We start from the raw sequence: 23,641 nt of genomic DNA, 5'->3' as shown, positions 1-23,641 counted from the left end.
CTACTCTACCTCTTGACCAGAACTTGGTGTCTTAGTTGGTTGGGCTCATAAGTTTTAGGTATTGTAGACATTTCCTGTTTAATAGGTAGACACATCATTGACTTTTGGATCACATGTTAACGTTACTGCCATATTGGACTGGGCAAGCCTGACCTGTGGACAAATACATGTAAATGGAGGAGCTGCATTATTCCTGAATAAAAAAACAACACTATGTTTTATATTACTCAACTGATTTCAATGGGTTATGTGATATTCAAGGTTTTATTATCCTATTGGAGTAAGAAAAAAAAAAACAGGTTTTGTTTTTCAAACTTATTCTACATAGATTATGAACACTTGGATATAAAAATAACTCATTGAAATCGGTGTAGAAATGAACTTTATGGTGATTTTATCCAGAAAAACTGCAGTGTTTGTTCATAGACTCAGATTCTTGTCCTGTCCAATATGACGGCGATGTTGACCTAACGCAGCAACAAGCCAAAGCGGTCAATGTTGAATGTATATGCCTATGATAGTCATCAGGAGTGATTGGTTTGGCTACAGTAAGATTATCAAGTTAAGCCAGTCAGAGGCAGAGTAGGGCAGGTTATGACTTTGCCCTCCCAGGGAAAAAATTGTATCTGTTGCCCTACATAAATGTGCCAAACAAATGTCTTTTTCAAGATAAAACTGCACATTTTATAGTGGCATTTTATTGTGACCTCTCTAAGGTATACGTGTGCAACATTCACTCTGTTTAATCAGCATCTCTTTATGCCACACAGGTCAGGTGGACGGATTATCTTGGCAAAGGAGAATTACTCACTAACATGGATTTTAACAAATTTGTGAACAAAATCTGATATAAATAAACCTTTTGTGTTCATAGAACAAGTCTTAGATCTTTTACTTCAACTTATGAAAAACAGTAGAAAAAACAAAAGTGTTGCTTTTTTATTTTTCTTGAGCGTAATAAAGCCGGAGAAAGTGGAGACATGAACATGACAGCCAGACAGCCTAACAATCCAGCCTACTGTAGTACAGTCAGCATTACAGTGAAGGCACAGAGCACAGCAAGTGTGAAGAGAGAGGAAAAGTTGGGAGGGAGCTGGCAGTGTGTCAGGAGTACACTCTTGAGCTCTGTACGGTGCAGAGCTGACGCACTAAAGCTCAGAGAGAGAGAGAGAGAGGGGGAGGGAGGGAGGGGCAGCAGAGACAGACAGCAGTGGCCAGATGGAGCCCTGTTTGTTTTGAAGTAGCTGACTGCTGCTGAGAGCCGGCACTAGTGTGTGTGTGTGTGTGTGTGTGTATGACAGGAAAAGCACATCACAGCCAACAGGACAGCAAACCACTGTTTTCTGCTTATGTGGACAGATCTTCTGGTACAACTGTGCTGCTCTGTGTTGAGGCACTCTATGCAGCTCAAGGTCAGGAAGCTCCAGCAGCAGCAGCCTCAGGGAACTGTCCCATCTGGATCCTGGGACCCGCAGAGGCAGGTGGTGGGCACAGGTTTCCCCTGCTGCAGCTCCCAGCCTCAATATAGGGACACTATGCAGGGCTATAGGACTGTGAGGAGGATGTGAGGCCTGGACTATACTGTCAATACCTCCCACAACAGCCTCGGATCTCCCAGCCTGATCCTGTGTCGGAGACGAGGGGGAATGGGCCCAGCCTCACTGCAGGAGGAGAGAGAGACGGAGACAGAGCCCAGGGAGGAGATGGAGAGCTACCGCTACCTTCTGCAGGCTGGCTCCCAGCTGGAGAGCACTCTGCAGCGTGAGTACTCATGATGCTACTGCTGACAGACCTCATTTGACTTCTGGAGCCACTAGCAGGCTTTTGAATATAATCCTGCATCTGCTCTTAAACTATTTTCCATTTACTACTATCTCTTAGCACAGTTCAGCAGTCTGAAACTGAGATGCACTGCAGCAGAAGTTTGATTTACTGTATTCATTTGTAACTTCTGACAAGCATTACAGGAGGTGCTCTCTGTGTCTCAGGTTAGTCAGTGTTATTGATGTGCCAGTTCCTGCAGCTTTGCTCCAACACTGGGCCACTGCAGGGATTATGTCAGCTATTTTAAGCCATCACAGATGGATAGATATTTATCCATAATAATTTGTAGCCTAAATATCTGTAGATCGTAGATCAGTGTGGGACAGTGAAGAAAGAAAAATGAATGTTGTTAATGTCAGCTAACCATTTCAAAAGAAAAACATAATGCATAATGCAGCTTCCACTATCCAGGGTATGTTGTTGTGTCATGATTAGTAGATTATTTTCATTGTCCATTAATCCGCCACTAATTTTCTTGATTAATCGTTTAGTTGTTTGGTCCAGAACGTGAGAAAATGGTGAAAAATGTTAATTTCTGTCTCCCAAAGCCAAAGATGATTTATTCAAATTGTCCACTTAAAGCTAAATATATTCAGTTTACTCTCAGATGACAGTAGAAACCAGAATATATTCACATCTGAGGAGCTGAAAGAATTTTTCTTTTTTTTTTTTTTCTTGTAAAAGGCAACCATTAATCGATTCTCAAATAGTTTGACATTTATTTTATAGGTGACAACTAATCAATTACTCAACTAATCATTGCAGCTCTAGTCATGATTTGAATTACAAGGCTAATAAAGTGTCAAACGATAACACTTTTTATCCTAAAGCTGCAACTGAATTTAGTACGGAAAAGGAAAAAGTTATTCTAAGTTTTTTGATACAATAAACTAACTGACATGTTGTTTATTTTCCAAAAGACTGATGCACCACAAAAGAAAACATTACCCTCATCTCATCATTTGTCAGTCATCAATCTGAAAGTGTATTTGTGAGGAAAAAAGGAAAATGAAAATAAGATTGTGGACAGAAACAGCGCCTCGTGTGATTGACAGCTTCATGGATGAGCCTCCTCCAGAGGCTAATGTGATTACTTTGGGATCTTGGCAGCCATGAGTTATTGTTTAATTGATGGGGTCTTTGCCTTTTTATGCCTCCTGCGGGTTCATTGCACCTGGGCTGCGGTGTGTAGGTAACAGAGACAGTACGGCAAAGGCCACGCTTAGTTTCTATTTATACCAGGTGACTTTTTTTTCTCTCTGCGTGAAATGTGAGCCTTGCACTCTGGGTTTGTCCTAATCTACTTCCAGAGGATGCTGTGGTGAGCATAAAGAACACACTGCTGTATGAAACAATAACCATAGGCTCCTTTACTCGCCTGACTCGTCTATTGCCCTCTCCCTTCTACGCATGCAGAATATTTGCAGAGTATTAAATCACTTCTGCTTCAACGTACATAGCTCATTTAACAGTTGTGAGCATTTCAAAGTAAACTACAATATACACAGTACTCATGCGACAGGGCCCAGTAACAATCTAAATGATCTTGTTAGTGTTGTCCTGCTTATCAGTCTGTGTAAACAGTATAGCATTAACAAATATAATTTCGTCTTTTTCGACCTTCCACTGCCACTTAAACTTCAAACCAACTGTCCTTTGCATTGCCTTTAGTGTCTACATGAACAGTAGGGATGCCATACTGAGTAAGTTTTCCTCCGATTAATAAACTTGTGACAACACCAGTATTACCAGTGAGCAATGACCACTGTTGGGAAGGTTATTTTTAAAATGTATTCCACTACAGATTACTGAATACATGCCCTGAAATATAATTTGTAATGTATTCCACTAGATTACTCAAGTTAAGTATCATATTCTAAATAGCTTGGATCTCTTTTGGAGAGCTTCAAAATCATCTTGCTGAACCTATTTGTCCGGGTCAATCTGAATGTAGTTAACACTTTTGGGAATTACCTCACTGGAGAGATCCCTTTACTGTTCTTAGTAGGTCACTTACAACACTAACGTCACTAAATAGTCTGAGCTGCCCTCCTTTGGCCACAAACAGTAAGATCAGAGCAGCTTATGCATGCTGCACAGGTCTAAAGAATATAATCATGTTGAATATACAGACCGTATTTGTGGCTAATTAGCAATACAAATCAACAATTCAGCTAAGCCAATTAGCCCGCTAGTTTGCCAAACTAATGAAGAAGTCAGATTTTACTTTGTTATATGTAGCCTGAAATCAGAAAACAATCAGCTTCCAAGAGCTTTACAATATGTACAGTATACGACATCCTCTGTCTTTTAGCATGAAGGAGAACGTTAGCATGACAAAAAAGATCATTAAGTTACTTCAGTGGGTTTTTAAAGAAAATAACTGTAATCAGAAAACCACCTATTTAAATTGTAACTGTAACTGACTAAAATTATATCTGTATGTATTTCATTACTCTTCAGCTTACTTTGATCTTTAGTGCTAAATCTTTAGACACTTCAGCTTCAACAACTGTGGCAGACATCCATAGACGAATTATAAAATAATGCTAATGTTAAGTACATGTCGGTTGTAATATTAGCTACTCGTCAAGCCTAGCTTGGTTTAATCATTTTTATGTATGCATGCACCCTATGAAGGTTTGGCAGCACTGTGTGTCTGTATAATTGCTCATCCTGTGGATTTTAGTCTGTAAAACGATGTCCAGTGGTCAAGCGACTTCATGTCCAGCTGTGATTAGCCTACAGTGTCACATTTGAAATTTGAGTCCTGCTGTATGGAGCAGTTTATCATTGAAGCATCCATTGTCGGGCTAAGTATTGATGACACGTTTAGATGGTGGGCAAGTAGGCTACTATAAGTAGTGTATACTCAAACTCTGTGTAGGCTAACACCGGTAACCCTACTGTCATGGCAAGCCTTGTTAACACATCGGCTCATTTTTACTCGTCTGCTGATGCTTACACACTTCTGCTGTCTTAAGCTCTTCGGTTTCGTTCATCTACTTTCAGGACTGATTCACAAACTAATAATTCAAATGTCTACAGGGCTTCAAGGTATAATCTAACATTCATCTAACAAAAACAAAATATAGACTCATGTGACATAATCTCTTCCGATCATCATTTATGACTCACTAGAAGTGTGTGGTGGTGACAGTATCTGCAGAGACCCCACCCTCTGCCTGTATTTCCTTATTTTCTCATTGTTTTGCTGTGCTTTGGATGTTTCACCAATGCAAAAATTACTTCCTGCAACTCTCACCTTCCTCACATCCAAACAATTAACATTTTAAGACATTTTAAATGGTTTACTGTGTAACTTTCAGTGTAAACGAGGAGAGAAATTTAGCCTTTTCTTGTTTTCTCTACAGAATTATGATAGATAGCAATGAGTCTGATGATATAAGACAGAAATCCATGTGAATCATGATAAATTATTAAACATTACAAAGGACTAGCAGAACATAGCTCAGGGGAAATATTTCTCCTTTCATTGCGCAACATATTTTGTTCTATTATTGTCAAATATTACAAAAACACCAAATTTCTTCTACCCAAATAGCCACATTACTGTCAGACCAAAGAGCACAAGTTACAAGCGCTCAAAAGTGTTAATGTGTGAACACTGAGGTGGCTGTCCATCAAAAGATAAGTCTAGCTATTGTCTAGGGTTTACCATCTCTGCCTTTCTGGTCTAAATCCAATCTAGTTTTCATGTATCCCAGTGGGTGGAATACTCAATTTTCTTTTCCCCTTTTCTATCAGAATGCATCCACCCACCAGTCTAATCCCCTTAGCATTGGAAACGTTGTTTAGCAAAATATCTCATGACCTAAAAGCAGTATGAGGTTAGGCCTCTGTGTACTATGAAAACGTTTGCATGTGTAAGAGGGGATTTCTTGCTCTGCAAGGGATTACATGTGTCCGCTTTTTGGGTCTCTGCAAAATCAGACTGAATACATCGTCTGTGCTGAGTGTGTGTACTTTCTGCACATAAACCAGCCTCTGTTTGTTGTCATTCTGAATTATTCACTAAGATTTACTCTACTATGTGAGTAAAGTGTGGCGCTGTGCCACCAGTTGGTCAGCTAATATAGAAAATCATATTATTTTCTATCTGAGTCATTCCCTGAGAGAACACTAGAAACTGTATTTCTGCACAACGCTTAAGATAATATTCAGGCAGAAGTCATATTTAAGCATTTAATATTTTACCAACCTAGTAATACTGAAGTCTTAGAGTGCCTTTAAAATTAATACACACCCTCTGACTCCTTAAACACACCTAGAGATTTGTTTTCACTTCAAAATAAGTATTTTTTTCCTGCTTATCATTGTCAAACCTATATCCTCTGTTATTCAGTGTTGTAAAAAGATAAACCATGAAATATTACAGAGGGAATAAATGACTTTTATAGGAGCTGTACAGTATGCAATCAAATCAGTGTACATAGTTATCACTGTTTGGACAACAGAGATAAGCTCCCTGCCTTCAGCTTTGCGTGCAGGCCGAACGGATTGAGTCTTGATCTGTTTGTCTTGCTGCAAATCTGTTTCCATCCACACTGGCAATCATTCCTCGTTCTATGTGTGTAAGAACAGAACAGCAAACAGAGGCTATTTGACTTTCGCCTGTGCACGATCACCTGCAAAGGTCATGACGCAAGTTCAAAGGGAACCACAGCATTTCTTGAACGAAATGGCAACCAAAAGGCACCCATGGAGCCCTTAGCTAATAGTGAGATGAAGCAGGGACCCCCTTCTGCATAATGCATTGAATATTTTCCGGTCATCCGCTGAGCCAGCAGCAGTTGTAGCACGGCTGATATTAGCTGTGTTAGCCTTAGCTGTTGCACTTTTGCCGTTGGTTTCTGAGGTGGAGGGCATGGGCATGAGTATCTTGATCGAGAAGTTAAAAAATGATCGATTCACTGTGGCTCACAAGAGTGTCTGTGCACTTGTAATATTAATAGAGGTCACTGGCCAACATATTTCAGTAGTATGTTGCTAGTTCATCGTTACGGATAGGCTGCACAGATATTTAGTAGGTTAGAAAGCTCACATGTTTGCACAAGAATTTATGTTTAACAGTTTAAAAAGTATTTGCATGTGAGTGAGTCATTTAATGTTAGACAGTAATTTCTAATTTATATTTTTGTATAACTGTGCACTATCAGTTACAATTAGGAGTGGGAATTCGAGCACTGGTTCTAGTCAAGAACTGGTTCCAAATTGTCTGATCCATCAAAATCGTAGACCTCCAATCATTTGCCTCACCTTTCCCTTTATCAGTGTCGCAGAACAGTGTCGTCAGGCTCATGGGCCTATATGCTGCTGGAAGCCTGCATTAAGAAGAACTCATGGATGATAGCATGGCACAAAATTAGCACCAGCTACCAGCCAAATACTGATAAATGGCTGGTAAAATTTTAACATTTACTAGCCATGTGGCTGCAGGAGAAGAAAGATAACAACAGTGCTAGTTATAATGTCTGTAAAATGTTCATTTTATGAGTGTGGAATGAATGTGAGGTTAGAGTGACCGTTGAAGAAACTCCAGCTGGGCGTTCTTGACATGTCGCGCTCACACAAATGGGATGATCCAAAAACAGAAGAATGCTTCTGGCCGCGCCTGTCACTGGCATGGAGCCATTAAAAAAAATGGGTTTTCAAGGTTTGGGTCCAATAGTATTCAAGATTAGCTGTGGACAAGCTCCAGGTCCATGCATACCTATGCATATCTCCATAAACTGGCAACTTTATCCACAGCGTTGCAGTTTGCAGCACAGGCTGTCCTTTCTTTGATCAAATGCCGTAGAGGACTGCAGTGTGTGTGTTTGTTTATCCTTTTACATCAACTTTCATACGCTCACAACAGCTAATAATTTATTTATTAGATTTGGTCATTGGCATCATATTCATAAGATTTTAAACATACACACAAAGATTCATATACTGTTCTACATCTGACTAGCTCACACATTGCTTCAGATAAATAATTCAAAGCATAATATGCCTGTATATGGCAGTTATCCCGGTGGAAAATGACATTACATCTCTTCATTTAAAACCTGTCTGCACTTCCTGAAGGTCTTGTGGCACACGAGGTATAAATGGTTATATAACTATTCCACCGTGACGGTAACTTTACCCTGCATGTGTGTGTGTGCACAGTCCAGCCATTGGTCCTGCTGTGGCCCAGCTTGGCTCAGCTCCTCTCTGTTACAGACACACATCAAATATTCAGCAGGTACCAGTAGAGCTCATTACTTGCTCCCTGACAGCCTGACGGACACTATTACTGCAGTGGACGCATGGAAAATAACACCTCCTCCTTCTCTCTGTTTCTCTCATCTTTTTCTGACTCTTGTGTTTTTCTACTTCTCTAATCCACTTCATTTTTAATGTCTCTATTCATTATGGATGAGGAAACGATGAATTGTGAGCAGATTTACTGCCCTGTTGATCTGTTGCATAAACTGCTGGCAGGGGTATTTAGTTTAGTTTGGCTTTGACAAGTTAGTGCCTCAATACTGTGTTAAATTTAACTTCTTGTGTCTGTTGTTAATAATTCTTGTTTGTGGAGAAGGCTGGAAAGTATAATTTAATTTAAGATTAGTTCCAATCATAGTTTAGCAAAACTAGGCTTAAAATGAGTAAATCCAGATTGAAGAAAGTGAAGAAAATGAAGCAGAGCTCTGTTGCTCAGTTAAAAACTAATCTCCATTTAGTAAATCCAAGTTTATTAACATAGATTAAATAGAGTTTAGTCAATATGGAGATGCCTACTTATACAAATAAAAATAAATAAATAATGTATTAAAATAATCAAATAAAACTCGCTTGTATTGAATTTGTCCCTTAACTTTCTTAGAGGAACTTATATTAGTTTGCTCAATCCATCCGAGAAAAAGCAGCTATTTTAAAAATTAAACCTTAAGTGTAATTTTAAAGTAAATACTGGATCACGATTTAGATTGGAGTGTGAAGTTTCTGTGCAAGAGAATAAAATTTAATCTAGGTTTAGACTAAAAAAAAAAAAACTGAACTGAAACTAAACTAAAGAGGTGTTAAAATTGAACTGTTCTTAAATTTAGATTTTAGTTTTGCAGCTTGGTGCAACATGATTTAAAGTTATGCCAGGATTCAATTGGTGAATTCTTGTTAGTGTAAGGCAGTATGTCTCACTGATATTTAATGATATTAGTCTATGAGCTTTTATTGAAGACACATTGCCATTGTAATTGTCTTAAAAATCTTCAGCCTCCACATCACAAATATACCCATCAAACTTAAAAGTTTCCTTAATCTGAATAAGATTCATTATTTATTAATTCAGCCTTTAATCTCAAGGATTCCTTGATAGAGTGCCTTCATTTGTAATGATGTCAAGAGTACAGTTAGAACATAAATTCAGGACTAATATCGAATTACAGAGAGCATCTTACAGTTTATTAAAGGCTTGTTGTAGGCTTTGAGTGGCTGAGCTTTCGGTGTTAAAAAACGATACAGAACTGTATCATATGCATACAGATGGGAATTTCAAGTTGTTATCGTGGATTTGATATAGTTAATATAAACAGACTCAGAACTGAGCCTTGTGGAACCTCCTGTGACAGTGGTAAAATACTGGATGGTCATTTCCACTTCATGCATTAAATCTGCAGTGTGAGCAGATGTAAACTGTCTCAGCATTATGCACAGGTCAATGTGTCTCCTTCTACACATCTGGCTGAATGATTGCTGGTGCACCAAGGGGCAGATGTAGGGGCTACACTGACTGATCTATAAGAGACTGTGTGCATTTATTAGCTACTTAGACTACAACTCTAATGGCACCAAGCGTACGATGCCGGGCCATCTGCCAGTAAACTTTCCATTCTGATGCCGTACAGTAAAGGAGCTAATGAGTTTCAATGGTGTCATTGTTTCACCTGCACTAGATGAAGGGTTACATCTGTCCCAGTAAGGCAGCGTATATTGCTACAGCAACATCTCTAAAAAAAAATTATCTATTTTCAGATCAAAGCTGATGCGAGTTGCTATCTTTAAATGTGAGCCCTTTCATGTCAGAACTGCGCTGACAAAGGCTGCAGTGTGCTTGTCACACTGGAAAAGCCTTTGAAGCATTATTTAGGCCATCAAGTGACGACATTAAAGGCCATGCAAAGTGCACTCTGAGGCTGTTGTTCTGCAGGTTTTAGAGACTATGAAAGATGGAAAAACGTTTGCACGCAGCTGTCACATTCACAACGTTTCTTTTATTTTTTGTGGACATGACTGTGGAGCTGCAATGATTAAGCAGTTACTTTTTTATTTATTAAATTAATATTGAGCCATTGTGATAATCAATTATTGGGTTTAAGTTATTTTTAAGAAGGAAAATACAAACTTCTCTCATTCCAGCTTGTTAAATGTGAATATTTTATGATTTATTTATTCAATTGTGACAGTAAACTGAATAAATTTTGAATTGTTGGCAAAACAAAACATCATTGTGGGCTTTGAAATTGACCTTCTTTACCATTTTCTGGCATTTTGTAGACCAAGCAACTAATTAATTAATTGAGGACATAATCAACAAATTAATTGACAATGAAAATAATTAACTGAAGCTATGATGGTTTTCTTCAGAACGGTTTTGTTTGTTTTTTTAAACAGATTTTTCTCCAAAGTAATATTTGGTTGACTTCCCACAGGACTTTTCTTTTTATAATTTGTATTTCTTCCTGCAGAGGTGACTGTCCCTGTAAGCATGAAGGAGGTGGGAGGCTACATAGAGAAACAGGTGGCGTACCTGTCAGGTGAGACCTTTTTTAGGCATTTTCAAAGAGCTAGTCAGCTAGTATTTGTTGAATTTCTGTCCCATTCTCCCCTTATAGGACTTTTCATTATTTTTTATTAACCTTTAATTTAAATTTAAATCTCAATAAGGCCTTTTTACTACATTCTGTAGCAACTGAGAGGTTGGAGTCACTGTTTATTTCACATGTAAGTGGATAAATAAGTGGGCAACAGTCGAAGGACGGATTTGTAAATGAAGTTATATCAGTGCAAAGTTCTGTGCATGAACAATGATGACCAGCTGACTAAAGAATAGAGTACAATGATGTATGAGGCGAGCTATGGTGTTAGCAACAAGCTGTTTCCTAGCATTAAAAGAACCACAGGGTTTGTTCCTAAAACAGTGTAGTGGTAAAATATATGCTGAACTATATTTTATTCCTTATAGTCAGTTCTCAGTTCTCATGATTTGTCAGACACCAATTGGTTACTTGTCCTTGAACATGCAGCTGCTTCTTCGGAAGAACACCTGATATCACGAGCACATCCTGACCCTTTTGATAAGCACTTCATAATCATCCTGTCTCAACCCTTCTTTGTTTTCCTTATTCCATAAGACAGAGGTACACTTGTGATTCTTTGTCAGTTCCTTTTACACTCTGTGTGACTCTGTGTACTGATCCTTTGCAAAGCTCTATTAAAACACCACAAAGACAATCTTGGTCTTCATGCCTGTTTTCATTTTCAGATTTTCTACCACAACAGAAGACCAATTTTAATTAAAATTTCCTTTAAAATGTGATTAATATGAGATTTAAAGAAGAAATATGTAATGTATTTACATAAAATTACCATGATATGTCATCAGAGATTAAGGAAACATGCTAAGGGAAATACTGGCTTTTTGGACCACAGTGTAACAGCCAGCACTTTCTTGTTTGAAATTTCCATTTTGGTCCAGAATTACTGTTTTGGTTTGCCCTTCTCATGTTTGTTAGACTTAAAATGAATGCTGAATGTTTGCTTAATGAGTAAGTGTCTGTTTATGAGTCATAAGAAATTGTTAATAATCTTTTAGAAGGAGCAGATGTTTATAATTGTTAAATTTAGCAATGTGTTAATGGAGTCTAATGAAGTCTGGCAGGCAGTCACTGAACTCCAACTCCAGAGTGTGAACTTTTGGAGCAGCTGGCTTTTGTTTTCAGGATAAAGGCCTTAGCTTTACATGGACAGACTATTCACAGTTATAAACAGCTGATCAATTTACAATGAAGGACTTGTCGTCGGTTATTATTGTTAAAATAAAATGTACTCATCCTGCATTCGCTCGGCTTCACTGTCCCTGCAGCAGACAGACAATCTGCCTGACCTTCAAGTTTGGGGAGGAGCAGGCGGGCGAAACAGCTCCATCATAGACCACATAGGATATTAAAAAGGGATTGGGATGTCTATAGATCCAACTCATTATTTGGACTGCAGTGCTCAGTTTTAAACACTAGAGTGTTACATATTGCACCTTTAAATAAGGCTTTCATCAACTTTGAGTCCATAATATTTGTAGGTGGTCACAACCTCATTAGGGGCACCTTGTGCAGTCATGATGCAGAGAAGAACGGCTGGCACCAACTTTTTCTAAAGAAAAACAACATGGCAATCATATCTGCATTTAACACTAGTATGAGGTGGGGCAGGTATGACTGAATGAACTGAAGTGACTCACTTACCACAGTGTTTTACAAAACATATCTAGACATATTTGTAATCGATTTCTTCTATCTTTTTTTCCCCAGGGGGCCGTGGGGAAGACTCCAGTGTCATCATCACCCTCCCAGAATGCTCAGCTTTCAGTGACATTCCAGAGGAAGCTTTAGCCAAAGTCTTTACATACCTCACTCTCATCCCTCGGTGCGTCCTCCTCCATCTATTCCTGTCTGACTCTCTCCCTCTCCCTTTCTGCAGTGCACCAAAAGCCCAGCGCTTGTATTCTGAGCACAGCTGGCCTCAGCTGCTCCTCAGCTCACTGTGTGTCAGATGTCCTCCTGATGCCCTCTATGTCCACACCTCACTCTCCCAAAGACATTAGGAAAGCTTAAATTGGATCAAATCCAGGGCTTTTGCAGTGAATTAAAATAATGAACTAACATATGTAGATGTAAAGCGCTGATAAATGACATGATTTTACAGCTAAAAATCACATGATTGACATTACAACTATATACAACTGCCTAATTTTTCTTGCAGAACGAGGCAACCCGGAGTAAAATTCATCATCATTTTAGACCGAAGACTGGATACGTGGGCCTCTATCAAAACTGCACTTGCCAGGATAGCTGTGAGTTTCATATTTCATATTTCATATTTTCTTTGCATCACGCCCATTTGTGTCTAATCAATAATTTCTACTGGACAGCTTCGACATCATGCATATGAAATAGCTGCAACATGGCTGTGCCTGAACTAAAGGCTGCTGTTTTATTTATGAGTTGCTGTCCATGGTGCTGAAAACCTGAGTCGCATCCACGGGACCAAACAACTGTTTTTGCCATTAAATCAAAGGGGTTTTTGGCTTCTAGTTCCATGAGGTGTGTAGTTTGAAAAGTAGGGGAGACATGCAGCAGTTGTAACCTAGGGCAACTGTAACACACTCAGTTCCTCCAATCAGAAACAAGCTAGCGTGATGACACTTGCTCTGCACATGCTCAGTAGGTTCTCTGTCTGCCTGTGGAGCAGGAGCAGGATCATTCACCTCAGGCAGAACTTGTTAGGAGAAAACTGATTTTGATGTATGAAAGTTACTTTTTGGACGTACAATATTTTTCTTTTGCTGTCAGAAGTTTAGATGAATGTGAATTTGAATTTACAAGTATTTTATCTCTGGGTTGTTGTTTAAAAATTACACTAACAAACTATGCTAATATAGGTGTTGCTAGCTAGCATACGGATGCAAGACTGGGGGCAGTTGTAACATTGTGGTACCCACCAGCCACATGGCTAGGGCTTGGGTTCATTCAAAAAATTTTGATACAGGTAATAGTAGCAGTACCTTGACATCAATATCACTTCCAGAACAATACTTTGTTCTATACCAATTTTATAAAAATCCATTTTAAAAAATGAAAATGAAATTACACACAATGATAAAAATCTTTAGTTTCATTTTTTACTTCCTTTTTACACACTTACCCAATGTGGTAAAAGTTGTCTATTTCAACTCTTTAGTTCTATGATTCAGCTCCATGGCATTTTTCCACTTAAACCAGTTTTACAACATAAAAAATAAGCCACAAGTTCAAGATTTACTCCTAAGGTATCAGAATTTGGTATTGAATGACAAGGCATTCTTTAATTCTCAACAGTCTTGAAGCAATTTGGCTTTTGAACCATACGCAATAAATAAATAAATAAATAAGTAAAAATACTTAATACTGTGGGTTAATAGGTCTGATTTTCCACTGTTACAGTTGCCCCCAACCACACAGTTGCTCATATCAAGAGGGCAATAGAAACACTCTTGACTTCTTGCATTAAATTAATATTACAAGTTTGGTGAATTCTTACGTCAAAAGGTGACTACTGTATTTAAAGTACTCTGTGATGAAAAATGTTACAATTGTCCCTGGTCTACCCTCCTGAAACCTCTGTCTGAACTAAATGTCCCATTGCACACTGCTGCAAATGTATGAGTAAGCAAAAACTGAGTGATGACGCGGGGTGCTGAGAGGATGAGAGGATGAGGAGGGAGGAAGGCGGGAGGGAAACATTGCAGTCAGCGCTGCCACCCTCCGTCTGAGAGGCAGCAGGCAGCAGCAGCAGCAGCGCTGCGGCTGTGGTCAGGCAGCCTGGAGGGAGCCGCTGCAAACCTTTAGCTTGGCACCGGTTTCCATCGGACGGGCTGGAACTTATATAGAACCGAGATGGCTTCTAACACCATGACTGACTGCTTTTACCGGCGGGGAGTGCCGAAGATGCGGCGGAGCCCGGTAACGAGCTGCTCGTTAGTTTTATTCACCGTGTGAAGAGTTTTGGGTGAAGTTTTTGGGCGGGCAGGGTGAATGCGGCAGTGGCACCGGCTGTGGCTGATGATGATGAGGGGCGCAGCACTGCGGTGCAGCGCGCGCTCCTGCTTCGTCATGCGATTGGCTGTTTGTGAATGAAACCTAATCACAATAACGGAAGGCTTTATAATGCATGTTTATTCTGAAATCTGAGGCTCGAGTTATCGACCCTGGCGGTGGAGTCAGGACAGATAAATGTCAGAAGTTGCGTCACATGCAAAGACAGGGCTGGTGATATTTTGAGAAATAACAAAATGTTGAGGAGGCAGTGTTTGTAGTCTTTTAAAATCCTGCTGCAGAGCTGCTTTTGCATGACCTGCACCTGCATGATGTAAATATGCAAGTCCTTACATAAGGGCCTGACTAATACTGATTTTTAGGGCTGATACTGATATAAGGGAGTAAAGAAATTCTGATATCAATATATCAGCCAATATTCTTTATACAGATTATAATATAGAATATATTATACAGCAGTGGCAAAAGAATAAGTGATACATGCCAAAGCTTTACTGTGAAAAATTAACATAAATTATAATCATTTGCATTCTTTGAACCTTAACCTTTGGTAAATGTCTCTTTTCTAGTATAAGCTTAATATTTTTTCTTTTGGCAACCCAACAGAGTAAGTTATAGATACTCACCCTTAACAAAAGAACAGTATTATTGTTATCCATCATTATCACATACGTCACAGAGGACTTTACTAATTAGCCTACTACTGTATTTTGTAGTGAGGACAAAAAAAATGCATCTTTTAAAATAATTTTGTAATCAGATATGTGCAAATTTGATTTTGACAACCTCAGAACAGACGAAACCTCGGGGACCCCCTGTGATTTTTGTTGTCCCCCTCAAGGGGGCCTGGACCCCAGATTAGGGACCAAAACAGAAGACAGAATAAGCATAAACTCACATTCTTAGCAATATCCCTGGAACATGGTTAACACTTGTGACAAAGATATGCAGTGGAGGCAGGATATTTAACTAACTTTATTGTCCAAAAATACATCGGAAACAGTTAACAACACTGAAACAGTTAACTTTTCATAATTACAAGTATCTATTAAAAAAACAAAACCAAAACAAACAAACAAACAAAAAACAAATAGAGCAAAATTATTACCCCTGAAATAAGAAAAATATAATCAGAATGCTGTCTATAAAGTTAACAAATTACAACAATCAGCATGTTCTGTTAAAAATATATATGGTTATACCAATAGCTGTGATAGGCCAATATCAGGTTGACCAGTTGACTTTCTAGATAAAAATATTTTTTTAATGTACAATACAGCATGTCAGTAGTTATTTACAGTTCCCATTGCCCCCATGTCTTCTACATACACTCTATACTGCAGAAACTGAGCAGACATTCATACACAGACGACGACCTGAGACGACCTGCAGATGAAATGAAGCGTGTGACATGTGTGTAACTGATGTAGCGACTGCTGAACCTTGAATCCATTAGGCTGACAGTAATCGCCTGTGTGACAGAGAGGTTGAGACCTGAAGTCTCTCATGTGAGATATAGAGGATGGGAGCTTTTTCATGCTTTTTCCCTCTTCATCTCTTCCCGTGCCAGTGTGCATACAGGAGTTTGATCTGTGTCGCACCACGTTAAAAAAGCTGATGTTGAATGTGCACTGAGATCATACATGACTTCATTAATGTAGTGGTTCATGAACTTTAATGAATGTACAAGGAGGAGCAGCATCTCATGCGTGACTTAATGCAACATCTAAAGTATTCAATCACAATGATTTCTGAGTAATTAATGATGTCCGTGTCGTCTTCACAGGTAAATTTGCAGTGAAAGGAACAGGGCCAAACCCGACCACTCACAACACTACACACGAATTCCAAATGATGTAATCATGATTAACTAAACATTACTTCTTCATGACTTCATCTTGTTTGTGGCCCTTCAAATGAAGTCAGCACTTCTGTATATGTAGGTCTCATGATCATAGGTTTGGACTCAATTATCAATTATTTAGTTAGGAAAAGAAGATTTTCAATGCATCATGTGTAGTTCAGATCATTTGATGTACAGCAGGGTTGCATGAGGTACTGATCCATATTGAGTGTATTACCTACAGTAGATGGTGATCAACACACCCTCAGTTTGGAGAAGCAGAGACGAGTACCAGCATGGAAGCTAAGCAAGGAACTGGTCAGCAACAAAAGGTACTGGCCACTTAAAAAGGGTCCACCTAAAAAATTTATTTTACGTGTACGCTATATTAAGAATATTTTCACTGCTTTACTTTGTCATCAGATAGCCTTTTCCTTATTCTCTCCAAACCAGCTAAACTTCAGGTGAAATCAATAAAACTGCAGAACACGAGAGTTGCTTGTCTGCCACTGCCTTCATTGATTAGTTTGTTATTGTGTTATTGTGACACTCTGGTGAATAGAAACTATCTAAACTAACACTGAAATTACACAGTAATACAAACACATTAACATATCAAGCAGTGGTAGGCAAGCAACTCCCACGTTCTGCATGGTAGAATTCCTGATTTCGCCACTGGAGTTTGGTTGATTTGCAGAGAGCTTATTTAGTGGCTGTTTCCTGTCAGAAAAGGCTATAAGATGGAAAACTAAAACAATGGAAATATTCTAAAAATAGAGTACACTTAAACTGATATTTAAATTTTTCGTTGGATCTTTTTTAAGTGGCTAAATATCTTTTGTTGCTGACACAGCCCCCAGTAGTTTATTGCTTACCTTCGGTGCTACTGTAGGTAATGCACTAATGACTATTGAACCCCATTTTAAATAACCTGAACTATGACTTTAATTTATGTGATTTCATAATTATGACACAATTAAGCATGTTTTTCATCAAGACGGACAGGTCACCACTTTATTTCAAGGGCCACAAACATGATGAAGTCATGAAGAATTCAACAGAATACATGCCCACTGCTGTGATTGGTCAGTTTTTTTGCCCTGTCTCTTTAACTGCAGACTTACCCGTGAAGAAGACATGAACATCATTAATAACTCAGAAATCATGATTATTAAAAGGCCTTAGTTCTTGCATTAATTCATGCATGAGATACTGTTAATCTTTGTGCATTCCTGATAGTTCATGAAGTACTTCATAAATTAATTCATGGTTTTTCATGTATGAATTCATAAAAACTCATGTACCTTTACTATAAAGTGCTGCCTACAAAGTTTTTGTTTCTGAATCCTTCTCTGTATGCAGCATCATCAATCTGACAATGAACATCTGTTTTTTTTTCCCTCTTCAAGGCTTCCTTTCCTGGGAACCTCCACCTGGTCCTGGTGCTCCGTCCCACCAGCTTCTTCCACCGCACTGTTACTGATATTGGCTTTCGCTTCAGCCAAGAGGACTTCATGCTCAAGATGCCAGTAAGGCAGCTCCTCCTCAGTTACCAAACATGTCCCACATCACAACCAGGTACACTTTGTTCTGTTTATAACCCTGATCTCCATGAGTCAAATGTTCTGTGGTGGACAAGACCAAGAACTTGATTTCCGTTTGAACTTTTGAAACAAATATAGTAAAGCGGATTATCTTCCAGCAGAATGTCTCTAATATTTCTAGCAATCTAAGGACTTTATTTATTAAGAATGAACAGTAAAAATTTGAGGTTTATCCCACCATTTCCAAACATTGTGTACATGCCAGTGGTTCTAAAAACCCTTTATTCTGGTGCCAATCATACCTCCTCCAGCATGGCAAAGAGACTTACTCATTTACCCCTTAACTATTTTTCCTATTAAAAGAAAATCAAATGTCTATTTTAAAAACATGAGGTAATTATATACTTGGAAGTAAAAGAAAAAATTAACATGCCAGTCTCAGAAATTTGCCGAAAGTACAAAGTGTTCTTTGTGAGGTCTCAGGTTTTGTCTGCACCTTTAGGTGGTGATGCTGAGCTCTGTCACAGACCTGCTGCGCTACATTGATGAGAACCAGCTGACTTCAGAGTTTGGAGGCACTTTGGATTATTGTCACAGTGACTGGATTGTTTTACGAACAGTAAGCTACAAATCAATTCTGCAAAACACTAGAAACAAACAGTAATCCATATCACTAGTCATCATCACCCTCTTATTTTCTTTTAGTTTCTGAGGTTCACTCCTCTGATTGCAGCCAATGTTTGTTTAAAAGTTTGGTAAATTCTGCATATATGAACATGAAATATAAGATACACAAGAAAATGCACCCATTCCAAACAAATGCTCCTGAGTTTTCAAACCTGTCCGATGCAATCATTTTTATAGTCAAAGCAGCTGTATTTCTTTATTTTTTACGTACATCTTTTTTTCCACCACAGGCCATAGAAAGTTTTGCTGTAACAGTCAAAGACATTGCACAGATGCTGCAGGGGTTTGGCACTGAGCTGGCAGAGACAGATCTGCCTGATGAGGGAAAAGCCATCGAGCAGCTCCTCGAATCTCACACTGACAAGTACAGGAAACTCAAAGTAAGGTTTCAAATGAGGTATTTTTAATATGACCACAATTATATTAGTCTTCTATTGTGGATTGTGTAGTATTTTATAAAGTGCCTTTTTGAATGCTGCTCATTTCTGATCAAAGTTGTCCTCTGATTGACAGGATGCAATCAGGTCGGTGTCAAAAGAGGGTCGCCATCTCCTCTTAAGCCTGGAGAGCTCTGGGAAGGAGGATGACTCCCACTGGGATGTGAGGCTGGACTGGGAAACAGTACAGAGGTAAGACAACTTCAAACAGCCTTTATCTCTCTTGTACTTTATCAGCTCTTAGATTAGTTGCCAAAAAGTGTGTTTGAAACCTCAAATAGTTTATGGAGCACTTCATAGTGGAAATAAATGAGATTTCAGGCAACATTTCTCTGGTTTTTAGGCTTCTTGCACAGCTCAGAGACATGGAGTCAGCCTTCGATGGCTTCTTTGAGAAACATCATCTGAAACTCCATCAGTACCTGCAGTTGCTCAGATATGAACAAAGCTTTCAGGAGGTATGAATTCTATCTATCATGTGTACATGTATATATGTTTTGTGTGTTTATGCATGATCTATATTTTCATACTCAAAGCAAAGTATTTTTTTTGCTTTGCATTTATTTATGTAAATACCCATATCCTCACGCAGATGATTAATACTCAGCAGATTTCTGCAAAATGATCAACTCACACAGAGACCCAGAGTCTTTTAATTTTGGGCACTTCAAATATTGTCTTGTGCAATCATCAGTCTCAGATTTTAATCAGCATATTTCCAGATAGGTTTTCACATTCAAGGAATTTGCTGTGGTATAAATGTGCATAACACAACACATATGTAGTGCAAGAAGCACAAATAGAAAATTAATGATAACACGTGCAATGTGCAAAATATTATCCAGGGAATTATCATATAGGGGATGCGCAAAATATTTTACAAGGAATGTGCAAAGTATTGTCAGGGTGATGTGCAAAAGTAATGTGAGTTGTAACATCTCTGGGAGCCACTGGGTTGACTTTAGACTGTTTTCTTGATAGCCTGTGTATATCTGATGGCATGTGTTTTCTGTTTAGATGGAAATGTGTCTGGACCATCTGATGGCACAGGAGAAGGGGCTGTCGATATCTGTCGACACTCTGGCTCAAACAGAACAGGCTCTCAAAAAGTTGGACAGTCTGGAATCCAATGCACAGGTCAGTCAAGATCTGCAAATAACAGCAAGTATTTACTAGATTTGTGTGACAGATGGGTTTGTCATAAATACATAAACTGTACATATAGTGGTTGTGTCTTTGTCGGCTCTATCAGGAGGTGATGTCTCGAGCTCAGATCATCATCCTTCACGGACACCAGCTGTCAGCAGGTCACCACTACGCCATGGCTCTCATTATGCAGCGCTGCAACGAGCTTCGCCACTACTGTGATACACTCAATGCTGCTCTAAAGACCAAACACACTCGTCTTCTGCACACACACCAGTTACTGCTTTGTCTTGGACAGGTACTGAGGCTTGTGCATACACCCACACTCACACACACACAGACACACTCACACCAGGACTTCTTTATAGTGATACACACATGTTCTCTGCCTTCAGGCCAAAACTTGGTGTGATGATGGTGCGTATCTGCTGGCCAATCAGCTGGTAGATAAGTTTCAGTCTAAAGAGGGGGCCCAGGCCGCTTTAAAGGACATTGAGAGGTTCCTGGAGGGGGCGCCGTCTATGCTGAGCTCAGGGCCTGACATCCTGTCCATCGAGTACGAGACTGTTATTACACCTCAGCTGCAGGTCAGTGACAGTTTTTCAAGTGAAAATAATTCAATACGTCCACTCAACATTTTCAGACCACTCACTGGAGCAGGCTGGCTTTAAAAAGTCATACCAATACCAAGAGAGTATTTCACTACAGGACTAGGCAATATATTGATAGATAGATATTGGAGCTCCAGTTTGTTTGACCTTGAGCTATCTTTTTCTCTCAGTACTATTTCTGGATTTTATATTACAATTAAAATGTCCTGCCTCTGTGTCCTCCTCTCTCTCTGTCAGGCTCAGATCGGGGAAACGTTTGAGAAACATGCAGCAGTGCAGCAGATGATCCAGAACAGACAGGCTTGTCTCAGGAAGTTGGCAGACAAACATGTGCGACCGGTCCAACTGGTTGCCCCCAGGCCTGAAAACCCACCACGCTCCAAATCCCCACTCTTCTCACCCAAGCATGGTACACACACACACTTGTATTACTATATTTGTGAGGACTAGTCATTGGCATAATGTGTTCCCTAACACTTACCTGAAGGACTCATGTAGAGTGTGGTGGCCGCATGGAAAGGTCCACGGACAAGTGTGAGTGGTCACAGCAAATGAGGGATACATGGATGTCTGTCTGAATGGTGGATAAACATTTTATTTCCTACAAATTCTTCACAATAAAAGTCCCTCATTATTTTGTTATCTAACAGCTTTTATTATGAAGCAGCGAAATCTGTCAATGTTGAGTTTTAATCTGCTGAAACTTAACAAGACTACTGTACAGCTGAATAAAAGCAGATACCTGAAAGTACGAACATCAATGCAGGAGAGAAAGTACTTACTTTTTAAACAGAGATTCAGTTAGAAGCTACAAATGTACAGAGAGATGAACACACAGAGACTTTTAAAATCCCCTTTCGCTCTGATCTCTGGCTTTCCAGCACACATCAGAAAAAATAACTGACGGGCAAACAGGTCTACTGGCCAGGGGAAAGGAATCAATCGCCCACATTTAAAAAACCTATAGTACATTACAGTACAGTATGTCCTGATATTGGTGTAAAAAGGTGTAATACTTGCCTACTCCTACCCACTACAACCAACCCTGACCATAAAGCCAAGCGTTGACCCTCAAACAGGCCTTTAAACTTGTGGTGTCCAGCAATTTGGTCCCCACAAAGCTGGACAGACCCCACATGTTTAGTAGGGTCCCAGTTTTTGGACCCCACGAATGTAGTTAAACAAGCCCACACACATCAAAAGAAAGAATGATTGTTGAAATAGAGATTTTTCTCAGCTCATTAATACACAATTGCAAAAATAAAGTTACAGCACTGTTAACAGCATTTATCTGCACCAGCTTGCAGAATGTATTTCTACGAATCAACCAACTCCCCACCCAGCCTCCTGTTGTTTCCCAGGCCCAGTATGGGGTCCCGTCCCAGCCCTTATGGCCTGTAACCAATCCCTCTCCCCCTTGCGTCTTTCCTTTAGGCACCACGATTACATTAACACATCACAGGGTCCCACTGAGTAGGCCTGAGGTGTTCCTGACTTGGCTTTGGGGTGAGAAGGCCACCTTTACAAACAAGCCGTAACGAGGGTAGAAGGTATAATCAGTCCACTGGGAAAACACCTGACTGCTTTATTAGTGAGTATAGCGGCTATAGAACCATATGTGGTTCATATACATTAAAGAAGCTTTCATCTCTCTCTGCCTCTCGAGGGAGGGTTCCACAAAGCTCACCATATACAGTCAGTGGTACCCAATTAATACTGTATGTGTTATCTGGTGAGTTTTCTTTTTATTTGAATGTCTCTACTGCACCACTGAACGTGTCTCCACCACAGAGTGTGAAAGGGAAAGGATCACAGGCTTCTTTCTCTGTCCATTCATGCCTTTAAAGGTTTTGTTCTTCATGATATGAAGCCATACTAATGAGAGTAATGACAAGAAAGAGAGTGAAAGTGATTGTGAACCCCCTTGATACCCGGAACAGCAGCCATTTAAGAGAGGAGATGAAGGGAAAAGTGGTTAGCTTTGATTGATTTGATCCAGTACATGCATATGTGCACGTTATGTGCATGCATGTGTACCACTGATGAGTGTAACATGGCACATGCGAGGGCACATGCAACCATGTTGAGCTTGGAAAATCATGTAAGGTTTGAGCTGGCAGGATCAAAAGGACACTGACAGTCATGCCAAACACTGCTTCAGATCTGTGCACACTGAACCCAGGCTGCACTTTTAGAGGAGGCAACCTGTTATCATTGATTACCTCAAGTGTCGATTATGGCTGATTAATGTTTTTTTAATAAGTTACTGAGGAATAGAAAAGGTCACAGGTAGGGCAAGACAACCCTTTTGAGGCTATTGTGTGCACGAGGTCCTAAAATAATAATTGTTTTTGATTTAGTGCGGGTGCTTCGATGAGCCTTCTCCTCTGAGTCTCTCCCCATCAGACTATGTGGAAATATACTGTATGCAAATGTAACTCATACACTTTGATGAACTGCTGCTGCTGTGACTGATGGTCTCTCTTTTACAGGGGATGGTTTGAAGTTCACATTTGACCTGTCTCTGCCTGGAAAGAGAGCATCCCGAAAGAGCCCCAACCCTAGAAAAGTAAGGAAAAAAATACTTTTTTTCCCACTATGACAGCTGCATTGAACCCTAAAAATGTTTATTAGCTCATGTTTTTTTTTATCTGACTCCAATAATTTGTTCAGTATAATAAAATTTTCT

General features: G+C 39.4%; 1 protein-coding gene across 1 annotated transcript in view; it reads left to right on the top strand.

Annotated features, from left to right (window-relative positions):
* The first annotated feature begins 1,279 nt into the window (after positions 1-1,279).
* The window catches only part of mcf2a (MCF.2 cell line derived transforming sequence a), a 35,426-nt gene continuing 13,064 nt past the window's right edge, over positions 1,280-23,641 (top strand). Inside the window, exons 1-14 of the mRNA XM_084718906.1 lie at positions 1,280-1,761; positions 10,563-10,631; positions 12,402-12,516; positions 12,853-12,943; positions 17,937-18,056; positions 18,574-18,690; positions 18,989-19,138; positions 19,272-19,387; positions 19,539-19,653; positions 20,213-20,332; positions 20,448-20,639; positions 20,737-20,928; positions 21,190-21,361; positions 23,445-23,521. Of these exons, the coding sequence (XP_084575032.1) occupies positions 1,647-1,761; positions 10,563-10,631; positions 12,402-12,516; positions 12,853-12,943; positions 17,937-18,056; positions 18,574-18,690; positions 18,989-19,138; positions 19,272-19,387; positions 19,539-19,653; positions 20,213-20,332; positions 20,448-20,639; positions 20,737-20,928; positions 21,190-21,361; positions 23,445-23,521 (1,761 nt within the window). The 5' untranslated portion in view covers positions 1,280-1,646. The remainder of the gene's footprint in view (positions 1,762-10,562; positions 10,632-12,401; positions 12,517-12,852; positions 12,944-17,936; positions 18,057-18,573; positions 18,691-18,988; positions 19,139-19,271; positions 19,388-19,538; positions 19,654-20,212; positions 20,333-20,447; positions 20,640-20,736; positions 20,929-21,189; positions 21,362-23,444; positions 23,522-23,641) is intronic.

This window comes from Lutjanus erythropterus, chromosome 5 (assembly GCF_056507025.1).
Source record: "Lutjanus erythropterus isolate fLutEry1 chromosome 5, fLutEry1.hap2, whole genome shotgun sequence".
NCBI classification, from domain to species: Eukaryota; Metazoa; Chordata; class Actinopteri; order Lutjaniformes; family Lutjanidae; genus Lutjanus; species Lutjanus erythropterus.
This window is presented reverse-complemented; position numbering and strand designations above follow the sequence as displayed.